Below are 19649 nucleotides of genomic sequence, written 5' to 3'. Positions count from 1 at the left end.
CAAGCAGGGCCTCCTCCTCCAGCTGTTCACCCAGGACATCTGCAAAAGGGTGTCTTCCCCAGGTCCCATCCCAGGTGACCCACAAGCAGGGCCTCCTCCTACGACCGCTCACCCAGGACATCTGCAAATGGGCATCCCCCAGGTCCCATCCCAGGTGACCTAGACACGCATCCCCCCCACCCCAAGGCATGGTTGAGGCTGACACTGCTGCTGACCCCAGTGAATCCCGGAGGTAGGTCACGTACTGGAGACAGCACAAGGGGTATCCTCACCGAGTCCCACACACCCCAGGTAAGAAAAAGCAAAGCCTCCCTCAGTTCAAGGCACCAAAGGGCCTGGAGCTCAGAGCCCAGAAGGGGCCTCCCTAACAAAAATTAGGAGCTACCCAACCCCAGGAAAAGGGTTCATGAACAGGCACCAGGGTCAGAGGCAGCCGCGTGCTGAGGCTTCAGGACCACGGCCTCTCCACAAACACCCCTGAGCCGGCTGGGGCCCTGCAGAGCTTCCCTCTCCAGGACTCCAACAAAAAGGGATCACAGGAACCGAACCGATGACCCAGATACATCCTGCAGTGAGAGCACCTCCACCCAAGGACAGGGGCCAGGTTTTTTAAGCAACTCAAGTCCCTCATACTCGGAGCAGTGCTGCCACGGAGCCAAGGTGCAGGCGGGGGTGGGGGGTGCCCGGATGAGGAACCCAGGTTTGAGGCCCCACAGCTCCTCCTCCCGCCTCAGCCACGCACCTGTGGGTGGTGTGGACTTTCCTTTTTAATCCTTTTTAAGGACAGATCAACAGATCAGCTTCCACCAATCCAAACAGCTGCTTTAGAAACCTGACTCACCCTTGATACCTGGCTGACGCTCTCCTTTTCTGAATTCCACCAAACTGTGAGGGTTTCTGTGCTGGGCCCAGGCTCCTCTGAGTGACTTTATGGCCACATCAACACGCCTCCACGGAAGGTGCCCCACCAAGTCCCTCTTGAAGCTACACTCATGCCAGCCTCAGCACCACAGGGGCCAGAGCCCTGGGGCCTCTCCCATCTAACCCTGGACCCGACTGTCCTCCAGCAGCAGGACCCAGGGACTCAGGGTACCCCCTCTGTCCACTCCCACTCCCTGCATGTGGGCTCAGAGCACCCTGATCTAAAACACCCGTTCACAGTTGTCACATTTTAATTTGTTTTGGGTGAGAGTCCACAGCTGCTTTGCAAAGGCCCCAGGTAAGTGGCAGTCACCGGAATTCCACCCAGCAGCAGGTGCAGGCACCGCCACAGGCTATGCAGAGCTCCCCTGCACAGGCTGCTCCATGTCCTCCTCCTCCTGTCCCCAGTTCCAACCCTTCAGCCCCTCGGGTAGGGACGTGTCCTCCTCCAGGCTGCCCATGCCTTCTACAAACTCCTCATACGTAGACTTCTCCGCAAAGGGCCGAGGGCCCAGCAGCTCCAGCATGTCTGCCTTCTCCAGCACTTCCTTCTCCAGGAGCTGCTGGCCCACCTGGAAACAACGGCCCACCTGTCAGACAGCTCTGAGGACATGCTCACAGACCAAACCTAAGCAAGCTCGAGGATGGGTGTGGCCTTCGGGTGTGGCCTGACCGTGACCCAACATGGGACCCACGACCGTCTGGGCAGAAGCCACACTCACCTTCTTTTTTTTTTGTTTTTTTTTTTGTTTGTTTGTTTGTTTTTGAGACGGAGTCTTGCTCTGTAGCCCGGGCTGGAGTGCAGTGGCGCAATCTCAGCTCACTGCAAGCTCCGCCTCCCGGGTTTAGGCCATTCTCCTGCCTCAGCCTCCTGAGTAGCTGGGACTACAGGCGCCCGCCACCTCGCCCGGCTAGTTTTTTGTATTTTTAGTAGAGACGGGGTTTCACGGTGTTAGCCAGGATGGTCTCGATCTCCTGACCTCGTGATCCGCCCGTCTCGGCCTCCCAAAGTGCTGGGATTACAGGCTTGAGCCACCGCGCCCGGCCCACACTCACCTTCTCCACATGCTCCCGGCACTGTGTCAGCAGGTCCAGGGTGCGCTTGTAGGCAGCGCTGATGAGGCACCGGACCTCCTCGTCAATGAGCTGGGCGGTTGCCTCACTGTACGGCTTCTCCACTGGGGCCTCGCCTTGTCGGGGAAAGTCGAAGGACACCTGGCCCAGCTTCTCACTCATCCCAAACTGCACAATCTGCAAGTGCGGAACCCAGGATGAGCCTGCGCCCAACACAGCCTCCTGCAGCCCGCGCTGGGGGACGCCCACCCTTACCTGGGCATACGCACTCTGGGTGACCTTCCTCAGGTCGTCCTGAGCCCCCGTAGTGATCTGCCCGAAGCACAGCTGCTCGGCCACCCGGCCCCCGAGCATCGTGCACATGCGGTCGAAGAGCTGCTCCCGGGTATAGAGGTGCTGCTCCCAGGGCAGGTACTGTGCATAGCCGAGCCCCTTGCCCCGGGGGATGATGGACACCTGAGGACAGGACACATGCCCTTGTCACCCCACTGTCCCCGCTTCCTCCAGGAGCCACCCTGGAGCGGCCAGGCCACCTGACCCTAGCTCTGACCACAGGTCCTTCTACTGGAACGTGAGAGAAGAGAGCCTGACCCAGGCCCCTCGTACACCATGGGGATGCCCCGAGAAGTGCACCCGCCTTTGGGGGCTTCACATGGAAACCACCTCTGCTCTGCCTGCCCTGCAGAGGCTCTGGAGGGGCCAATGGTGGAACCCAGAGCTCAGGAGTGAGGTGGGTTTAACACTGAGGCTGCCCCCTGGAGTCGCATGGCCGAGGCCCCATTTGGAACCCAGTGCTCTTCCTTCCCACCCCAAAGGGTTCTTCTGACAAATTCTAGAGCAGTATATTCCTTAAAAAGTTAAAGGGCCAACCCTTGAATGTCCCATGCCCACATGACCACAGGTTGGCACAGACATTCCAGGCCCCAGCCTGCCGGGCAGACTCACTCAGGGTGGGAAGACCAACCTTCAGCAGGGGGTCCACGTGCTCCAGGAACCAGGCCACCACCGCGTGTCCGGCCTCGTGGTAGGCCACAGTTGTCTTTTCACTAGGCTGCAGGACCTGGGTCTTCTTCTCAAGACCTACACATCACATTCCCAGGGGAGTGAGGCAGGGCAGGAGTAGGTGGCTGGAAATGAGGTCCCCCCCTCTGCGCCCAGCCGTGTCTGCAGCTACACCTGATCCCCAGGCTTGTCTATACCAGACAGCAGAGGCCAAGCCCCAGCTCCATGCTGCCTTCTGCTTTGCAGTGAAACCCACATCCCACACACCTCACACGAAGCCTTAAAACAGGCCCGTTTGAAGCCAGTGGGAACAGCTGCATGTGAAACACAGAAAGGCACCATATCCTCTGGTTTGACTAAAAATGACAGCACAGCATGACAAGACAGAGAGGGATGATTTCAGTGCCCTAACAGCCCAGTGTACGGGCAGGTAACAGGACAAAGGAAAAGCACAGATGGCACAGCCAGCCCTCCTCAAACCCCTCTAATCACACCAGGACAGCCCTCAGGAGGCTTTGGTGGCAGCACATGGTGACCACACCTGGAATCCCAGAACTTTGGAGGCCAAGGTTGGAGAAACACTTGAACTCAGGAGATTGAGACCAGCCTGGGCTACATAGCAAGACCCCATCTCTATAAAAAAATTTTTTTAATTTTTTTTTTTTTTTTTTTGAGATGGAGTCTTGCTCTGTCGCCCAGGCTGGAGTGCAGTGGCCGGATCTCAGCTCACTGCAAGCTCCGCCTCCCGGGTTCAGGCCATTCTCCTGCCTCAGCCTCCCGAGTAGCTGGGACTACAGGCGCCCGCCACCTCGCCCGGCTAGTTTTTTTGTATTTTTTAGTAGAGACGGGGTTTCACCGTGTTAGCCAGGATGGTCTCGATCTCCTGACCTCGTGATCCGCCCGTCTCGGCCTCCCAAAGTGCTGGGATTACAGGCTTAAGCCACCGCGCCCGGCCAATTTTTTTAAGTTAAATAAAAATAAGCAGCTTTGGCCGGGCGCGGTGGCTCACGCCTGCAATCCCAACATTTTGAGAGGCCGAGGCAGGCAAATCACAAGGTCAGGAGTTCGAGACCATCCTGGCTAACACAGTGAAACCCCATCTCTACTAAAAATACAAAAAACTAGCTGGACGTGGTGGTGCGTGCCTGTAGTCCCAGCTACTTGGGGGGCTGAGGCAACAGAATTGCTTGAGCCCAGGAGGCGGAGCTTGCGGTGAGTCGAGATCGCACCACTGCACTCCAGCCTGGGAGACAGCGCAAGATCCCAACACTCCACTTAAAAAAAAAAAAAAAAAAGGCAGCAGCTTTAGTGTTTGCTTTGAGATACTCAGTATCATAAGTACTTTATGTATACATTATGCTTCGATAAATGGTTACATAAAGAAGCAGCAGCTAGAACACTCTTCCACCTGACCAATGTCAGCTCTCACAGCTTGGGGTGGACCATGAAGGATGGCTACTGGCCACTTCCCTATTCTCCACCCTCAGAACTGCACCAGGGAGAGCCAGGCCAAGCAAGGCCGTGTTGGCACTGCCTGGTCTGGCAGCCACCGGAGACCCTTCCTCACAGCTGACTCCAGTTCCCAAGCTGGCCTAGCTGCAGGAGGCTGTGACCCAGCCCACTCTACAGTCTGCTGAGCTGAAGAGAGAGATGGATACCGCTCCCCACCAAGCTGAAGAAAATGCACCGTAAGCCTGGGCACAGTGGCTCACACCTATAATCCCAACACTTTGGGAGGTCGAGGCGGGCAGATCACCTGAGGTCAGGAGTTCCAGACGAGCCTGACCAAAATGGTGAAACCCCATCTCTACTAAAAATACAAAAATTAGCCAGGTGTGGTGCTACATGACTGTAATCCCAGCTGCTCAGGATGAGGCAGGAGAATCACTTGAACCCGGGAGGCAGAGGTTGCAGTGAGCCGAGATCATGCCACTGCACTCCAGCCTGGGCAACAAGAGTTAAACTCCGTCTCAAAAAAAAAAAAAAAAAAAAAAAAGAAATCCACTTTGTTCACTCCTCTCACAACAGTACTGTCCTGAGGAGGCTCAGGAAGGTCCCTACAGCTTCCAGGAGGCTTTTCCCAGGAAATCTCATCCTTTCCCTTCAGGGAAGAAAGCTTCTTTGCCCTCCACAGTAGGCATTCAAACCTGGTTCTAATATGCTTCCTTGGGCCTCTGATGGCCTGGAAGGCCTATCCCTTTCAATTTCTAAATGTTGCTCCCAGAAGGGGCATGAAAGCTATTGGTAGATCCCAAGTCCCATATGTTGGTTTAGAAAATTGGTTCCTGTCTGCAGAATTGACTTTTTTTTTTTTGTGAGACAGAGTCTTGCTCTGTCACCCAGATTGGAGTGCAGTGGCGCGATCTCGGCTCACCACAACCTCTGCCTCCCGGGTTCATGAGGTTCTCCTGCCTCAGCCTCCTGAGTAGCTGGGACTACAGGCATGTGCCACCATGCCCGGCTAATTTTTGTATTTAAAAATCAAGATAGGGTATCGCCATGCTGGCCAGGCTGGCCTCAAACTCCTGACCTCAAGTGATCCACCTGCCTCGGCCCCCCAAAGTGCTGGCATTACAGGTGTGAGCCACTGTGCCCGGCCGGCTTGCAGAATTCAAACTGGGGCCAGAGGGTGAGCCTGCCAGGCCCAGAGCTGCAAACACCCCTCCCTCCCCAAGGACTCCCAGCTCACCTCCGAGGACCCTCTCGATGGCCTGCTGAAAGTGTTTCTCCTCAACAGAAGGACTCAGATGCCGGGCAGCAATCAGGGCTGCTTCATTGCAAACATTCGAAATATCAGCACCTGACCCAGGAACGGAGAAACAGCCAATAGTCAGTGCTGCTCCTGGCCGCTGGAGCTTGACCCAGATCAGTTTTGTTAAGGAACATCTCCAGCAGAGAGAACAAGACTGAAATTCAGTAGAAAACTTAAAAAGTAATGGGAGCTGTCCACCAGTCACCATTATTTAGCCACATTTTTTGTCAACCTTTATTAAGGTATAATTTATAAGCCATAAAATCCACCCATTTTACACGTACACATCAGATTTTTTAATAAACTGATCGCGTAGTGCGACGATTGCCATAATCTAGTTTTAGGACATTTCCATCATCTCTGTAAGGTACCCTGTGCTATTTATAGTTAATTCCCATTTCCACCTCTGGCAACCACTCACCTCATGTCTGTCCCTACAGATTTGCTATTCTATACATGTTTATTATTATTCTGCACATTTCACATAAATGGAACCATATGTTATGCGGCCTTTTGTGTCTGGCTTCTTGCATTTAGAACAGTATTTTCTAGGTTCACCCATGTTGTGGCATGCATTGATACTTTATTCCTTTTTATAGCTGAATTTGACTACAGTATATGCCACTTCGGCCATTCACCTGCTGATGGACACTAGGGATGCTTCCATTGGAGCAAAACAGACTCATCCCTGCTGAGGGGCAGTCAGTCATCCCTGAGTTATCTCTGCTGAATCATCCCTGCTGAGGGACAGCGCTGTCATCTCTGCTGAGTCATCCCTGTTGAGGGGCAGTGCTGAGTCATCCCTGCTGAGTCATCCCTGTTGGGCAGTGCTGAGTCATCCCTGCTGAGTCATCCCTGTTGAGGGGCAGTGCTGAGTCATCCCTGCTGAGTCATCCCTGTTGAGGGGCAGTGCTGAGTCATCCCTGCTGAGTCATCCCTGTTGGGCAGTGCTGAGTCATCCCTGCTGAGTCATCCCTGTTGAGGGGCAGTGCTGAGCCATCCCTGCTGAGTCATCCTTGCTGAGGGGCAGTGCTGAGTCATCCCTGCTGAGGCACAGTGCTGTCATCTCTGCTGAGTCATCCCTGCTGAGTCATCCCTCCAGAGGGGCAGTCAGCATCATCCCCGAGTTCTCTGCTGAATCATCCCTGCTGAGTCATCCCTGTTGAGGGGCAATGCTAAGTCATCCTTGCTGAGTCATCCCTGTTGAGGAGCAGCGCTGAGTCATCCCTGCTGAGTCATCCTTGCTGAGGGGCAGTGCTGAGTCATCCCTGCTGAGGCACAGTGCTGTCATCTCTGCTGAGTCATCCCTGCTGAGTCATCCCTCCAGAGGGGCAGTCAGCATCATCCCCGAGTTCTCTGCTGAATCATCCCTGCTGAGTCATCCCTGTTGAGGGGCAATGCTAAGTCATCCTTGCTGAGTCATCCCTGTTGAGGAGCAGCGCTGAGTCATCCCTGCTGAGTCATCCTTGCTGAGGGGCAGTGCTGAGTCATCCCTGCTGAGGCACAGTGCTGTCATCTCTGCTGAGTCATCCCTGCTGAGTCATCCCTCCAGAGGGGCAGTCAGCATCATCCCCAAGTTCTCTGCTGAATCATCCCTGCTGAGTCATCCCTGTTGAGGGGCAATGCTAAGTCATCCTTGCTGAGTCATCCCTGTTGAGGAGCAGTGCTGAGTCATCCCTGCTGAGTCATCCATGTTGAGGGGCAGTAATGAGCCATCCCTGCTGAGTCATCCTTGCTGAGTCATCCCTATTGAGGGGCAGTGCTGAGTCATCCCTGTTGAGTCATCCCTGCTGAGTCACCTTTGTTAAGGGGTAGTGCTTAGTAATCCCTGCTGAGGGGCAGTCAGAGTCATCAGGCATCCCCGCTGAGGGGTAGTGCTGATTCATCCCTGCTGTGTCATCCCCTCTAGGGGCACAAGAAAGCAGTCTTGGTAACATTCCAGCATTTTATCTTTGGTATGTAAACAGACATCTGAAGTCAGCCAGAGGAGAGAACAAAAGGAAAGAAGCACATTTTGTGTCTAAGACACATGACACCCTTCAGATGCCTGCAAGACTTCACTCACCATTCTGCAGCAGACAAATGTACAATCCTGTGTGAATACACCTGACCTGACACTAGGCAGGACACTGGGGAGCCTAGGGGATGGGTACCACTGGGGGTGCCAAGGCAGCTGGAGGTGATGAGATGCCACAGCAGAATGTTCCAGGGGTGGCGGGAGCAGGTGGGCATAGGTCAGAGGCCGTGGCCAATGGCCGCATAACCGTGAGGTATGGGTAAGGAGGACAGGAATCTCCCGGAGAAGTCCCCACTCATTCCTGAGGGTGATCCAGCCTAGGCAGGGAAGTAGGTTTCCTAGCATAGACCAGGATTTCATTAAAAATAAGAGAGAAAATCAAATGAGCTTCCTCAGCAGGGAGGGCAAGCCCCAGGCGAAAACGTGGAGGGAAGCATCAAGTTGCCAGATCCTCCCCCACCCCCCCGACATTAGCTTACTGTCAGCTCTGCGGTAAGACTCACTAAGTCTGACTGTAATTAAAACAGAAATTCAAGTGGGTGCAAATTAGTTTTGGGGCTAAGAAAACTGACCTCTGAGGCCTCTGAACACTCTCAACAGGTGAAAAGTCCTGCAGACAAGGGTGAGCACTGCCAGAACTGGATGAGAAGGGCCAGTCCCCACTCCCCATGACAAGAAGCAGAGCATACATGGCTCCCACCACAAGGGGACGGCACAGCCCCCAACACTCACCAGTGAAGCCTGGGGTGAGCACTGCCAGCTTCCTCGCCAGGGTGTCCTTATTGAGGCTCTCGTCCAGCTTCAGTGGGCGCAGGTGGACCTTAAAGATGGAGGACCTGCCTTTGATATCGGGGGGCCTAATGAAAGAGAGAGAGAGGCACGGGCTCTTGTGCCTTCTGGGTCTTCAGAACAGTCGCCCACAACCATATCACAGAACTGCAAGGACAGCTGGGGTCCCTGTGGAGCTCTCTGCTGTCATCCTCCAGACAGAGCTGAAAGCAATGGCAGAAACCAGCCAGGGCACAGGCACATTCAGCTCCACAGCTACGACACCCCTCAACCCAGGGCCACGCCACTCGACTACACCCCTCAACGCAGGGCCACGCCACTGGACTACACCCCTCAAGCCAGGGCCACGCCACTCGACTACACCTCTCAACCCAGGGCCACGCCACTTGACAGCACCCCTCAACCCAGGGCCACGCCACTTGACAGCACCCCTCAACCCAGGGCCACGCCACTCGACTACACCCCTCAACCCAGGGCCATGCCACTTGACAGCACCCCTCAACCCAGGGCCACGCCACTTGACAGCAAGCAACACAAGGGCCACAGGGAATTAACGCTTCCTAACAAACACGAGAAGGGAGGGGGAAGGCAATGATGGCTGACCGTCAGGGTGAAGAGTAAGGGGTAAATTGCTGTCTTCTAAATTATCAATTTTCAATTTTTTCATTTATTTATTGTTTCTGAGACAGAGTTTCACTCTTGTTGCCCAGGGTGGAGTGCAGTGGTGAGATCTCCGCTCACCGCAACCTCTGCCCCCCAGGTTCAAGCGATTCTCCTGCCTCAGCCTTCGAGTAGCTGGGATTACAGGTGCACGCCACCACACCCAGCTAATTTTGTATTTTCAGTAGAGACAGGGTCTCACCATATGGGCCAGGCTGGTCTCGAACTCCTGACCTCCTGATCCGCCAGCCTCGGCCTCCAAAAGAGTTGGGATTACAGGCGTGAGCCACCACACTTGACCAATTATCAAATTTTTACAGTAGTGAAAAAAAAAAAACATCCCTGCAGGCCCGATCGCACGTATTCTTGTCAAAAAGTGGACTGCCAGGGGCAGGACTGATGGCAGCAACTTGCGGCTCTCACACATTTTCAAAATGTTACATTAACTGCTTCAGAATTACCATCAAAATCTCCTCCAAATACACTGTAAATCACCTAAACAAACTTTTCGGCCAAGGGGATAAAGGCCCAACCCTGAGAAAGGGGCACTCACCAACGTAAATCTGGCGATCAAATCGGCCAGGCCGCATCAGGGCTGGGTCCAGGATGTCAGGGCGGTTGGTGCCAGCCAACACCACGATGTTGGTGGCAGAGTTGAACCCTGGACACGGGAGAAGCAGGTGAGCCCCAGTAGCAAGCCCAATGTGGGCATGGCAGGTAACCAGCCATCCCTCCACTAACTGGGAACCCCACAGCCTGGCTCAGGGGGTAGACAAGTCCAGGGCGTGGGCCCTCCTTATCCTGACTTAATTCTGTTTCCTGCAGCCTCTGACACCACGTCGTGCTGGAGTGGATGAGGGCAGGCCAGGGACTGCACAGGAAATGGGATGCTCAACAGAGGGGAAGGGAGGAGAAAGGCTGAGTGCCCCACGTCCGTCCTGTCTCCAATCGGTCTCCTCCAGATATCAAAACAGTCATAATCTAATTAGAATTACTATTGGGTACTAAAGACAGAAAAATACTTAGGAAATGCTTTTGGCCCGCAGAGAACAGTGTTTAACACAGCAGGCCTCACTGCTGTCCTCAGAAAGGCCTGCTCGCAAGGTCAGTGTCTGGCGCTGTGAGTCTGGGGGCGTTCCCGGAGATAAACAGCTCCCTGGGCCCAAACGCTTTGTGCGCCCCCAGCAAAAACCCCGGGAACCGAGTCTCTCCTGAGCTTCCTGGTCAACATGCAGCAGGCGTGGTCACAGCCTGATGCTGGGGGAAGTGAGCGCGTCCCATGTGGCTCCACTGGAGGAGGGTTCAACACTGCACCCGGTCTCCTTGCGACCCAATGTGGCTTCTCCCCTGGCTGACTTTGCTGTGTCCTCCTTTAACGGTAGTAAATCACAGCCCTGAGTGCTACTATAGGCCGACTCCTGTGACTTCTCCTAGCAAGTCACCACATCTGGGGTGGTCTTAGGGACCCCAACACAGCCCTGAAGCCAAAGTGAAAATCAAATCTGCCGAAGGTCTAAGTGAAAGTTTTTCCAAATCTGAAAAATGGCACAGAACCTGGACGTGCCCAACGAGGCTTTAGCAGGACTGACAGGCGACGGTCAGTCACATCTTAGCTAGAATCACTCTGAGAAGAGACGGGCCTGGGGGGTCTGTGAGATTCTGGGTGATGCAGGGGCACCAAGACAAGGCTCAGAGCGGAAGGAGCATGGGTTGTGGACACACTACCCTGTGGGCACCGTCAGGAGCAGCCATGCTCGTCTACCTGGTCCCCCTCCCCAGAGAAGCAGGTGTCTCCACACTCCAGAGAACCCCTCTCCATCTGGCGGCAAGGGAATGAACTGCCCCTATCCTGTCACGGGCACTGGAGGAGGCTTGTGAATCTGACACAGCTTTCTCCATCACGTTTGCCTGAGAGCAGCCTTCCTTAAAAACAGAATAATCAGGGACTCTCTTCTGGGGGTGACTGTACAGAAAAAGGCTGTGCAGACTGTCCCTAAGCAGCTGCAGGGGAACAGCTGCACACCACAGGCCGGCTGCAGCCTACACACACCGTCCATCTCCACGAGCATCTGGTTCAGGGTGTTCTCCTGCTCACTCTGGCCTCCAAAGTGCCCTTGGCCTCGCTTCCTGCCAATCGCATCAATCTCATCAATGAATAAGATACATGGAGCGTTTTTTCGGGCCATTGCAAACATGTCACGAACCTGAAACAGAAACCCACAGAGAACCTGTTTTGCTACTGGTAGGAAGACAGGAATGCCAACTATCCTCCACCCTCTCCTCAGAAACCTCTGACCCATTTCGCCCCGGTGCACCAGCACCTACCACACGTGCCCATGCCCAGGGCCAGGGCCCGGGCCCCACACCAAGCTATTCAAGTTGACCAGTCCTGGTCAAGGCACGGTGCTGAGGCCACCTGCAGCAGGTTCCCGTCCACTTACCCTTGCTGGCCCAACGCCAACAAACATTTCCAGGAACTCGGACCCGTTCACAGTGATGAAGGGCACACTGGCCTCCCCTGCAGTTGCTTTGGCAAGAAGGGTCTTGCCGGTACCAGGAGGACCAGTGAGCACTGCTCCCTGAAACAGAATGGTGACACTGGGCTCTTAACAGGGGAGCAGACGGTACACAAGACAGAAAGCTGCTTACACTGGTGACTTCTGAGACTGACTAAGAAGAATCCCATCAGGGATGGCTAAGGAGCTGGAGGGCAGGAGGGGGCTAGACTTGCCCACAGCACACTCTGTTCTACCCATGTGCTCCAGGAAAGGCACCACCGTGGCCGCACACACAGCCAGCTCTTCATGATGGATTCTCACAGGGGATGCCACAGGCAGAGGTAATTTTGGGAAATCACTGTACCTCACACCCAATAACGGGAAGCCAGATGGGCTCTGGCCCCACGAACTCTTTCCTGACATCCACAGCACAGCACCAGGCCTGTGATGTAACACAGAGGCTGACAGAGCCCCCTCTCGCAGGAGCCCCGCCTGCTGGGAAACGGGGACCAACACACCAGGTGAGGGGCCTTTCTTGGTACCTGACTGCCTCACCCACTCCCTTTCTCATACAGATTTTCGCCAACAAATACATATGAAAAAAACTGTAATTTTTTCAGCAGCAATAGACATAAATTAAAAACAAAAACAGATGCAGTAGCTCACACCCGTAATCCCAGCACTTTGGGAGGCTAAGGCAGGCGGATCACCTGAAGTCAGGAGTTTGAGACCAGCCTGGCCAACATGGTGAAATCCCGTCTCCACTAAAATTACAAAAATTAGCTGGGCATGGTGATACGTGACTGTAGTCCCAGCTACTTGGGAGGCTGAGGCAGGAGAATGGCGTGAACCCGGGAGGTGGAGGTTGCAGTGAGTCAAGATCGCGCCACTGCACTCCAGCCTGGGCGACAGAGCAAGACTCTGTCTCCAAAAAAAAAACATTCTGAAAGGCAAAGAGAACCACCCACTGCAACACCTGACTATGAGCAGAGGTGGAGCTCCAACAGAAGCTCTTCACGTCCGTCACACACACCTGCTTCCCGGCCTCACGCTCACCAAAGGGGAAAACAGGTCTGTCACCTCCTGGCTTTGCCCCAGGTTCACAGTGCTTGGCCTAATCATTATTTATTGTTTGGAGCAAACTGTCCAGTGAATGCCCACCCCATCGCGAGGTGCTGGGGGTGGGGGTGCAATGGCACTGCAAGGATCTGGGTGTCCTCAGCTTGGTCCAAAGCCCAGAGGTGATTTAAAGGGTGTGTGAATCGAGTTTCTGTGAATGCAAATATTTCTGGGAAAAAAATCCATGGCTTCTGTCAGGCCCTCAAAGAGTCATGACCCCAAAATGGCACCAAGAGATAAACTTGCTCTGTGTGCCCAGCAGCCAGATCTGGCACCCTGACCCACACCACCCACAACGCGCTGACTGGCTGGCTGCACAGACCTAGCCGCGGTCCTGCTGCACAGACTTAGCCACGGTCCGGCTGCACAGACCTAGCCGCGGTCCTGCTGCACACACCTAGCCGCTGTCTGGCTGCACACACCTAGCCGCTGTCGGCTGCACACACCTAGCCGAGGTCCGGCTGCACAGACCTAGCCGCGGTCCTGCTGCACACACCTAGCCGCGGTCCGGCTGCACAGACCTAGCCACGGTCTGGCTGCACACACCTAGCCACGGTCCGGCTGCACACACCTAGCCGCTGTCAGCTGCACACACCTAGCCACGGTCCGGCTGCACACATCTAGCCGCGGTCCGGCTGCACAGACCTAGCCACGGTCCGGCTGCACACACCTAGCCACTGTCGGCTGCACACACCTAGCCACGGTCCGGCTGCACACACCTAGCCGCTGTCCGGCTGCACACACCTAGCCGCGGTCTGGCTGCACAGACCTAGCCGCTGTCCGGCTGCACAGACCTAGCCGCTGTCTGGGTCATGGGCTTAAAAGAGGCAGCTACATCTGATCCCAAGCCTGTTCATACAAGTTGTACCTGTTGTTCTATGTAATAAATATTAAACAAACTAATAAAACAGGAGTAAGAACCTACTCTGACCCACAGCCATCTCTGGCTTTGACTTGGAGCTCAGAGGATTACTACATTTTCTAAAATCAGTACCTTTGGAATTTTTGCTCCCAAGTCCTGATACTGCTTGGGATTCTTCAGGAAATTCACAAATTCCATAATTTCCAATTTGGCTTCTTTCGCACCCAGCTACATCCGCAAATCGCACATCGATGTTGCTCTTTAAGATCTTGGCTGTTGTCTCACCAACACTGAAGAGGCCCCCTCCTCGTCTACTGCGCCTGGCTCCCATAGGGCCCCTCCTGGCAGCATAGAGGAGAATGCCAACCAGGAGAAGGGTGGGCACCAGTCTTCGCAATAAAGAGCTGGAAAATCCAAGAGAACTACTTGTCACGCTCAGGAGGTCAGAAATAGCACCTTTGTGCCAGGCACGGTGGATCACACCTGTAATCCCAGCACTTTGGGAGGCCACCGTGGGAGGATCTCTTGAGCCTAGCAGTTCAAGACCAGCCTGGGCAACATGGCCAGACTGTGTCCCTACAAAAAATATAAAAATGGCCGGGCGTGGTGGCTCACACCTGTAATCCCAGCACTTTGGGAGGCCGAAGCAGGTGGATCACCTGAGGTAAGGAGTTCGAGACCAGCCTAACCAACCTGGTGAAACCATCTCTACTAAAAATACAAAAATTAGCTGGGCGTGGTGGCGTGTGCCTGTAGTTCCAGCTACTCAGGAGGCTGAAGTGAGAGGACTGCCTGTGCCTGGGAGTTCAAGGCTGCAATGAGCCATGATTGCACAACTACACTCCAGCCTGGATGACAAAGCAAAACCCTCTTAGAAGAGACCGCTCTAGGACTTTGTTTTGCTACACAAAAGGGAGCAGGTTTTTTTCCTTTTTTTGAGATAGGGTCTCACTGTCACCCAGGCTGGTGGGCAGTGGCACGATCACAGTAACTTTGAACTCCCAGGCTCAAGAGATTCTCCTGCCTAAACCTCCTGAGTAGCTAGAACCACAGGCATGCGTGCCACCACACCAGATATTTAACTTTTTATAGACACGCAGTCTTGTCTCACTGCGTTGTCCAGCTGGTTTCAAACTGCTAGTCTCAGGTGATCCCCCCTCCTCAGCCTCCCAAAGCGCTGAGATTACCTATGTGAGCATCACGCCCGGCCCTCGTCCTTTTTTTTTTTTTTTTTTTTTTTTTGAGATGGAGTCTCCCTCTGTCACCCAGGCTGGAGTGCAGTGGTGCGATCTCGGCTCACTGCAAGCTCCGCCTCCCGGGTTCACACCATTCTCCTGCCTCAGCCTCCCAAGTAGCTGAGACTACAGGCACCCGCCACCACGCCCGGCTAATTTTTTGTATTTTTAGTAGAGACGGGGTTTCACCCTGTTAGCCAGCATGGTCTCAGATCTCTTGACCTCATGATCCACCTGCCTCGGTCTCCCAAAATGCTAGGATTACAGGAATGAGCCACCACGCCCAGCCTCTTTTTTAAAAAATGTGTCAAAGTCGGTCCAGCACTAGGCCTCTCCAGTTCTGAAGGCTCTAGTCACAGGCATTTCTATCTCCCTGATGTAACCTGTGGCTGCCTTGGTGGGGCAGGGAGGGTGACCAATTCCACCACCCACCACCTCCTCCACCCGGCCAAGCAGCCCTGCTGGAGCTTACACCACATCTCCCCCAGGAGACAGGAGGTGCCTCCAGCAGACCCAGCAAGGCCTCCTGGCATCTAGGGCCAACCGGGCCTGTTTCATCAGAGGAAGACACCAAATGTCTTCTTGCTTTATTTTTTATCTTTGCTCTTGCTCTTCAGAGGCCATCCCTCCTCCAGTGGCTCTGCAGTCCCTTTCAGCCCCACATACAACCAGGCATTCCCGGCAACTCAACAAGCAAAGACAGAACCCAAGTCAGCAATAAACAGCACCTAGATGACATCCAGGAGCTCCAGCAGGAGACCACAGGCCTGAGCCCTGCCACTAGAATCTGAGAGTTAATCTCCAGATTTCTACCTGCCTCACCTTCTCTCACCCCACTGCGGCCCCTACTCTGTGCTTAAACATATGTCTCAAAGAAACCACCAAAACCACTACAATTCCAATTTTTACACCCTCCTGGCTAAAGCTGGTACTGGATTTGTACTCTCTCGGTTCAGTTTTCAATTCTGGGCAGAAGGGCCGGAGAAGACAGAGCAATGACATCCCCAGGATGTAAACATGAAAACAGGATCCACACTCAGCAACACTGACTTCTGTGCTGAGTCCTGGGAAGCACAGAGTATTTCATCTGGTCTTTGCCCTCATGTCCATAATTACTTTAAGAACATACAATAGGCCGGGCGCGGTGGCTCAAGCCTGTAATCCCAGCACTTTGGGAGGCCGGGACGGGCGGATCACGAGGTCAGGAGATCGAGACCATCCTGGCTAACACGGTGAAACCCCGTCTCTACTAAAAAATACAAAAAACTAGCCGGGCGAGGTGGCGGGTGCCTGTAGTCCCAGCTACTCGGGAGGCTGAGGCAGGAGAATGGCGTGAACGTGGAAGGCGGAGCTTGCAGTGAGCTGAGATCCGGCCACTGCACTCCAGCCTGGGCGACAGAGCGAGACTCCGTCTCAAAAAAAAAAAAAAAAAAGAACATACGATGCAGTGGAAATCCAAGATAACATGAGAACCATGGGAAGCTTAGAATGACCAAGTGTCGGGCAGGTGCGGTGGCTCACACCTGTAATCCCAACACTTTGGGAGGCCCAGGCGGGCAGATCACAAAGTCAGGAGATCGAGACCATCCTGGCTAACATGGTGAAACCCCATCTCTACTAAAAATACAAAAAAGTAGCCAGGCATGGTGGTGGGTGCCTATAGTCCCAGCTACTCGGGAGGCTGAGGCAGAAGAATGGCGTGAACCCAGGAGGCAGAGCTTGCAGTGAGCCGAGATTGCACCACTGTACTCCAAGCCTGGGTGACAGAGCGAGACTCTGTCTCAAAAAGAAAAAAAAAAAGAACGACCAAGTGTCAGGTACTACATAGGAGCTGCAGAGTTGTGTGCAGGGACCCCCAGCACCTGGGAGGATGGGTCAGGGCTGCCCAACAGGGAGCCTGGGGAAGTCACAGGTGCACAAGCCCCGCCTCTGGACATTAATTCGACAGTTCTGCAGGAGTGGCAGGTAGAAATGACAGAAGAGCATTTTGACAGGGCTCCCGTAGTGATCCTGCTGCACAGTCAATTGTGGAAGGCTCCCTACAGGACTTCAGGGAATTTCTGCTACAACAAAGACACCCAAACGACTGGTTTTCTTTTTTAAGGCTGCGTAGTCAAATTATTTCCCTGCTTCAATTCTCTTCTCATGAAAAACAGAGTAAAAAACATATATATACACACACATATATACACACACACACCCATATATATATAAAAGCATATATATATATTTTTTACTACAGGCATTGCTTATTATAGATGCTTATAAGTTTGAGAAATATATTCCAAAACAGGTTAAACATGGCATTTTTGTTTCGTGTTCAAACAGAGGCCCTTCACCATCCTCCTCACCCGTCACTCTCATTGGTGTAGACCACTGCTGCCTGGTTGGGGGGCTCAATCCCCAGCTCCCACTGAGCAGACTCCAGGTTCCGCTCAAAGGTGTCAACACTGCCAATGTTAAACCACACGAACTTCTGCAGAGAGCAAGAGCAAGCTTAGGGTGCATCACTGTGTCCCACACTGAGCCCCACCCTCACACATGCACCTCCCACTGCCTCTTCTCCTAGCCTTAATCTCCACAACATGGACGAGGCCTGTGCCGAGGCTAGCTCCAAGGGAAACTATACTAACAGCAGAAGACTCTGGTTTTGGCCCCACGAAATTACAGTCTTTAAGTTCTAGACAAAAGTGTAAAATGTCCAATGACTGCTGGGGTGTGCCTTTGTCTCTTTTTCTTTTTGAGACAGTCTCCCTCTGTCACCCGGGCTGAAGTGCAGTGGGATGATCTTGGCTTACTGTAACGTCCACCTCCCGGGTTCAAGCAATTCTCATGCCTCAACCTCCTGAGTAACTGGGATTACAGGTACAGGCCACCATGCCTGGCTAATTATTGTACTTTTAGTAAAGATGGGGTTTCACCATGTTGGCCAGGCAAGTCTTGAACTCCTGGCCGCAAGTGATCCGCCCACCTCTGTCTGCCAAAGTGCTGGGATTACAGGCATGAACCACCATGCCCAGCCGTTCCTTTTTGCTTTTTACTCTTTTATTTTTGTCTCTTCTCTCCCCACAATCCTCGATAAGTTGTTCTCAGACACTGCATGGCAAATCTGAATCCTAGTTAGTCTTATAAGGGCTCCTGTCCTACTTGGAAAGCTTTGTTATTGATACATGCCAATGAGAAAAAAAAATCACATTAAAGAGTAGTTGATGGATACTAAGGGAGTATTTTACTGAAAAAAACTTATGTCTGGAGTACTCAGCCTCAAACTCACCCCTCACCTCAGAAGAGGTCCCAGGGGCAGGAATAACACGCACAAACTGTTTGTTCACGACTTCCAGCCGGTCCACCTGGGAAAAAGAGAAAAATAATCAGTACGGCTAAAGCAATGAGTATGATATTCAACAGTAAACAGGGCCTCACCCTCAGACCAGCCCACGGCTAAAGCAGTGAGTATCATATTCGATACTAAACCTCAGGCTTATCCTCAGACTAGTCCCACAGTGCAGACCGAGACTCTGACGGTGTCTGAGAAGCTGCATCCACTCTGCTGTGCAGATCCGAGTTTTGTTTTCCCACTGATTCGGACATTTCTAGCCTGGCCTGTGCATGTAATTCAGAGGATTTACAATTTGGTACATCTGAGATCTGAGCACCAAAGATTCCAGAGCACCAAAGATTCCGGAGTAACTTAAAACCTAAAAGGAAGGCCAGGCATGGTGGCTCAGACCTGGTACATCTGAGCACCAAAGATTCCAGAGTGACCTAAAAATCTAAAAGGAAGGCCGGGCGCGGTGGCTCAGACCTGGTACATCTGAGATCTGAGCACCAAAGATTCCAGAGCGACTTGAAACCTAAAAGGAAGGCTGGGCGCGGTGGCTCAGACCTATAATCCCAGCACTTTGGGCGGCTGAGGAGGGTGGATCATTTGAGGCCAGGGGTTCGAGACGAGCCTGGCCAACATGGTGAAACCCTGTCTCTACCAAAAATACAAATATTAGTCGGATGTGGTAGTGTGCGCCTGTAATCCCAGCTACTCAAGAGGCTGAGGCAGGGAGAACTGCTTGAACCTGGGAGGCGGCAGTGGCAGTGAGCCAGTATTGCACACTGCACTCCAGCCTGGGCAACAGAGTGAGGCTCCATCTGAAAAAACAAAAAAAAATCTAAAAGGTATAGAAGTCTCAGCTGACAATACAGCAAAGTCTTCCAGAAACATTTCGCCCACACAGCTGCAGACAGCACAAGAAAATGGGGCCAAGAATGAAAACGCAACCCCAAAGGCCTCCACGCAGCCACCCAGCGGCGAACACGGCCTGAGAGCCGGCGTGCAGCAAAAACACGGGAGGGGCAGCCATTTCGTCAGGTATGATGACAACAGCGTTGCTCTTCCCCCTCCACAGAAACGGAAACCACAACGACACAACTTTTCTTGACTACTCAGGGTCATGTGACCAACATCAACGTGTTTATGACAGGTGTGTCTCGAGCCTAACCCCACAACCGCGGCACGGTCAGCGTGTCAGACGCCTGAAAAGGACCTCGCAGAAGCTCTGGGATCTGTCCAGAACCCACACACCAGCAGGCATCGTGGGCCAAATTATCTGTCTCACCCCTCCTCATGGCAGCAGCTGTGGGTGAAGACCCACGGCAGAGAGGGGCTACAGCAGCTCTCCCCTCCACGCATAAGGAGTCGTCAAGGACCTCTCTGAAGACAGCTGTG

At 53.5% G+C, this 19649-nt stretch overlaps 1 protein-coding gene across 1 annotated transcript in view; it reads right to left on the bottom strand.

The window, feature by feature from the left end:
* Window positions 1-1157: 1157 nt before the first annotated feature.
* LOC102138490 (mitochondrial inner membrane m-AAA protease component AFG3L1-like) overlaps window positions 1158-19649 on the bottom strand; it is a 29214-nt gene continuing 10722 nt past the window's right edge. The window contains 14 exon segments of the mRNA XM_005592848.5: window positions 1158-1301; window positions 1303-1493; window positions 1978-2172; window positions 2251-2451; window positions 2960-3075; window positions 5687-5797; window positions 8499-8623; window positions 9765-9876; window positions 11266-11419; window positions 11657-11794; window positions 13827-13910; window positions 13912-14098; window positions 17281-17405; window positions 18211-18279. Coding sequence (XP_005592905.5) covers window positions 1172-1301; window positions 1303-1493; window positions 1978-2172; window positions 2251-2451; window positions 2960-3075; window positions 5687-5797; window positions 8499-8623; window positions 9765-9876; window positions 11266-11419; window positions 11657-11794; window positions 13827-13910; window positions 13912-14098; window positions 17281-17405; window positions 18211-18279 — 1938 coding nt within the window. The 3' untranslated portion in view covers window positions 1158-1171.

The sequence above is a fragment of the Macaca fascicularis genome, chromosome 20 (genome assembly GCF_037993035.2).
Source record: "Macaca fascicularis isolate 582-1 chromosome 20, T2T-MFA8v1.1".
Lineage (NCBI taxonomy): Eukaryota > Metazoa > Chordata > Mammalia > Primates > Cercopithecidae > Macaca > Macaca fascicularis.
This window is presented reverse-complemented; position numbering and strand designations above follow the sequence as displayed.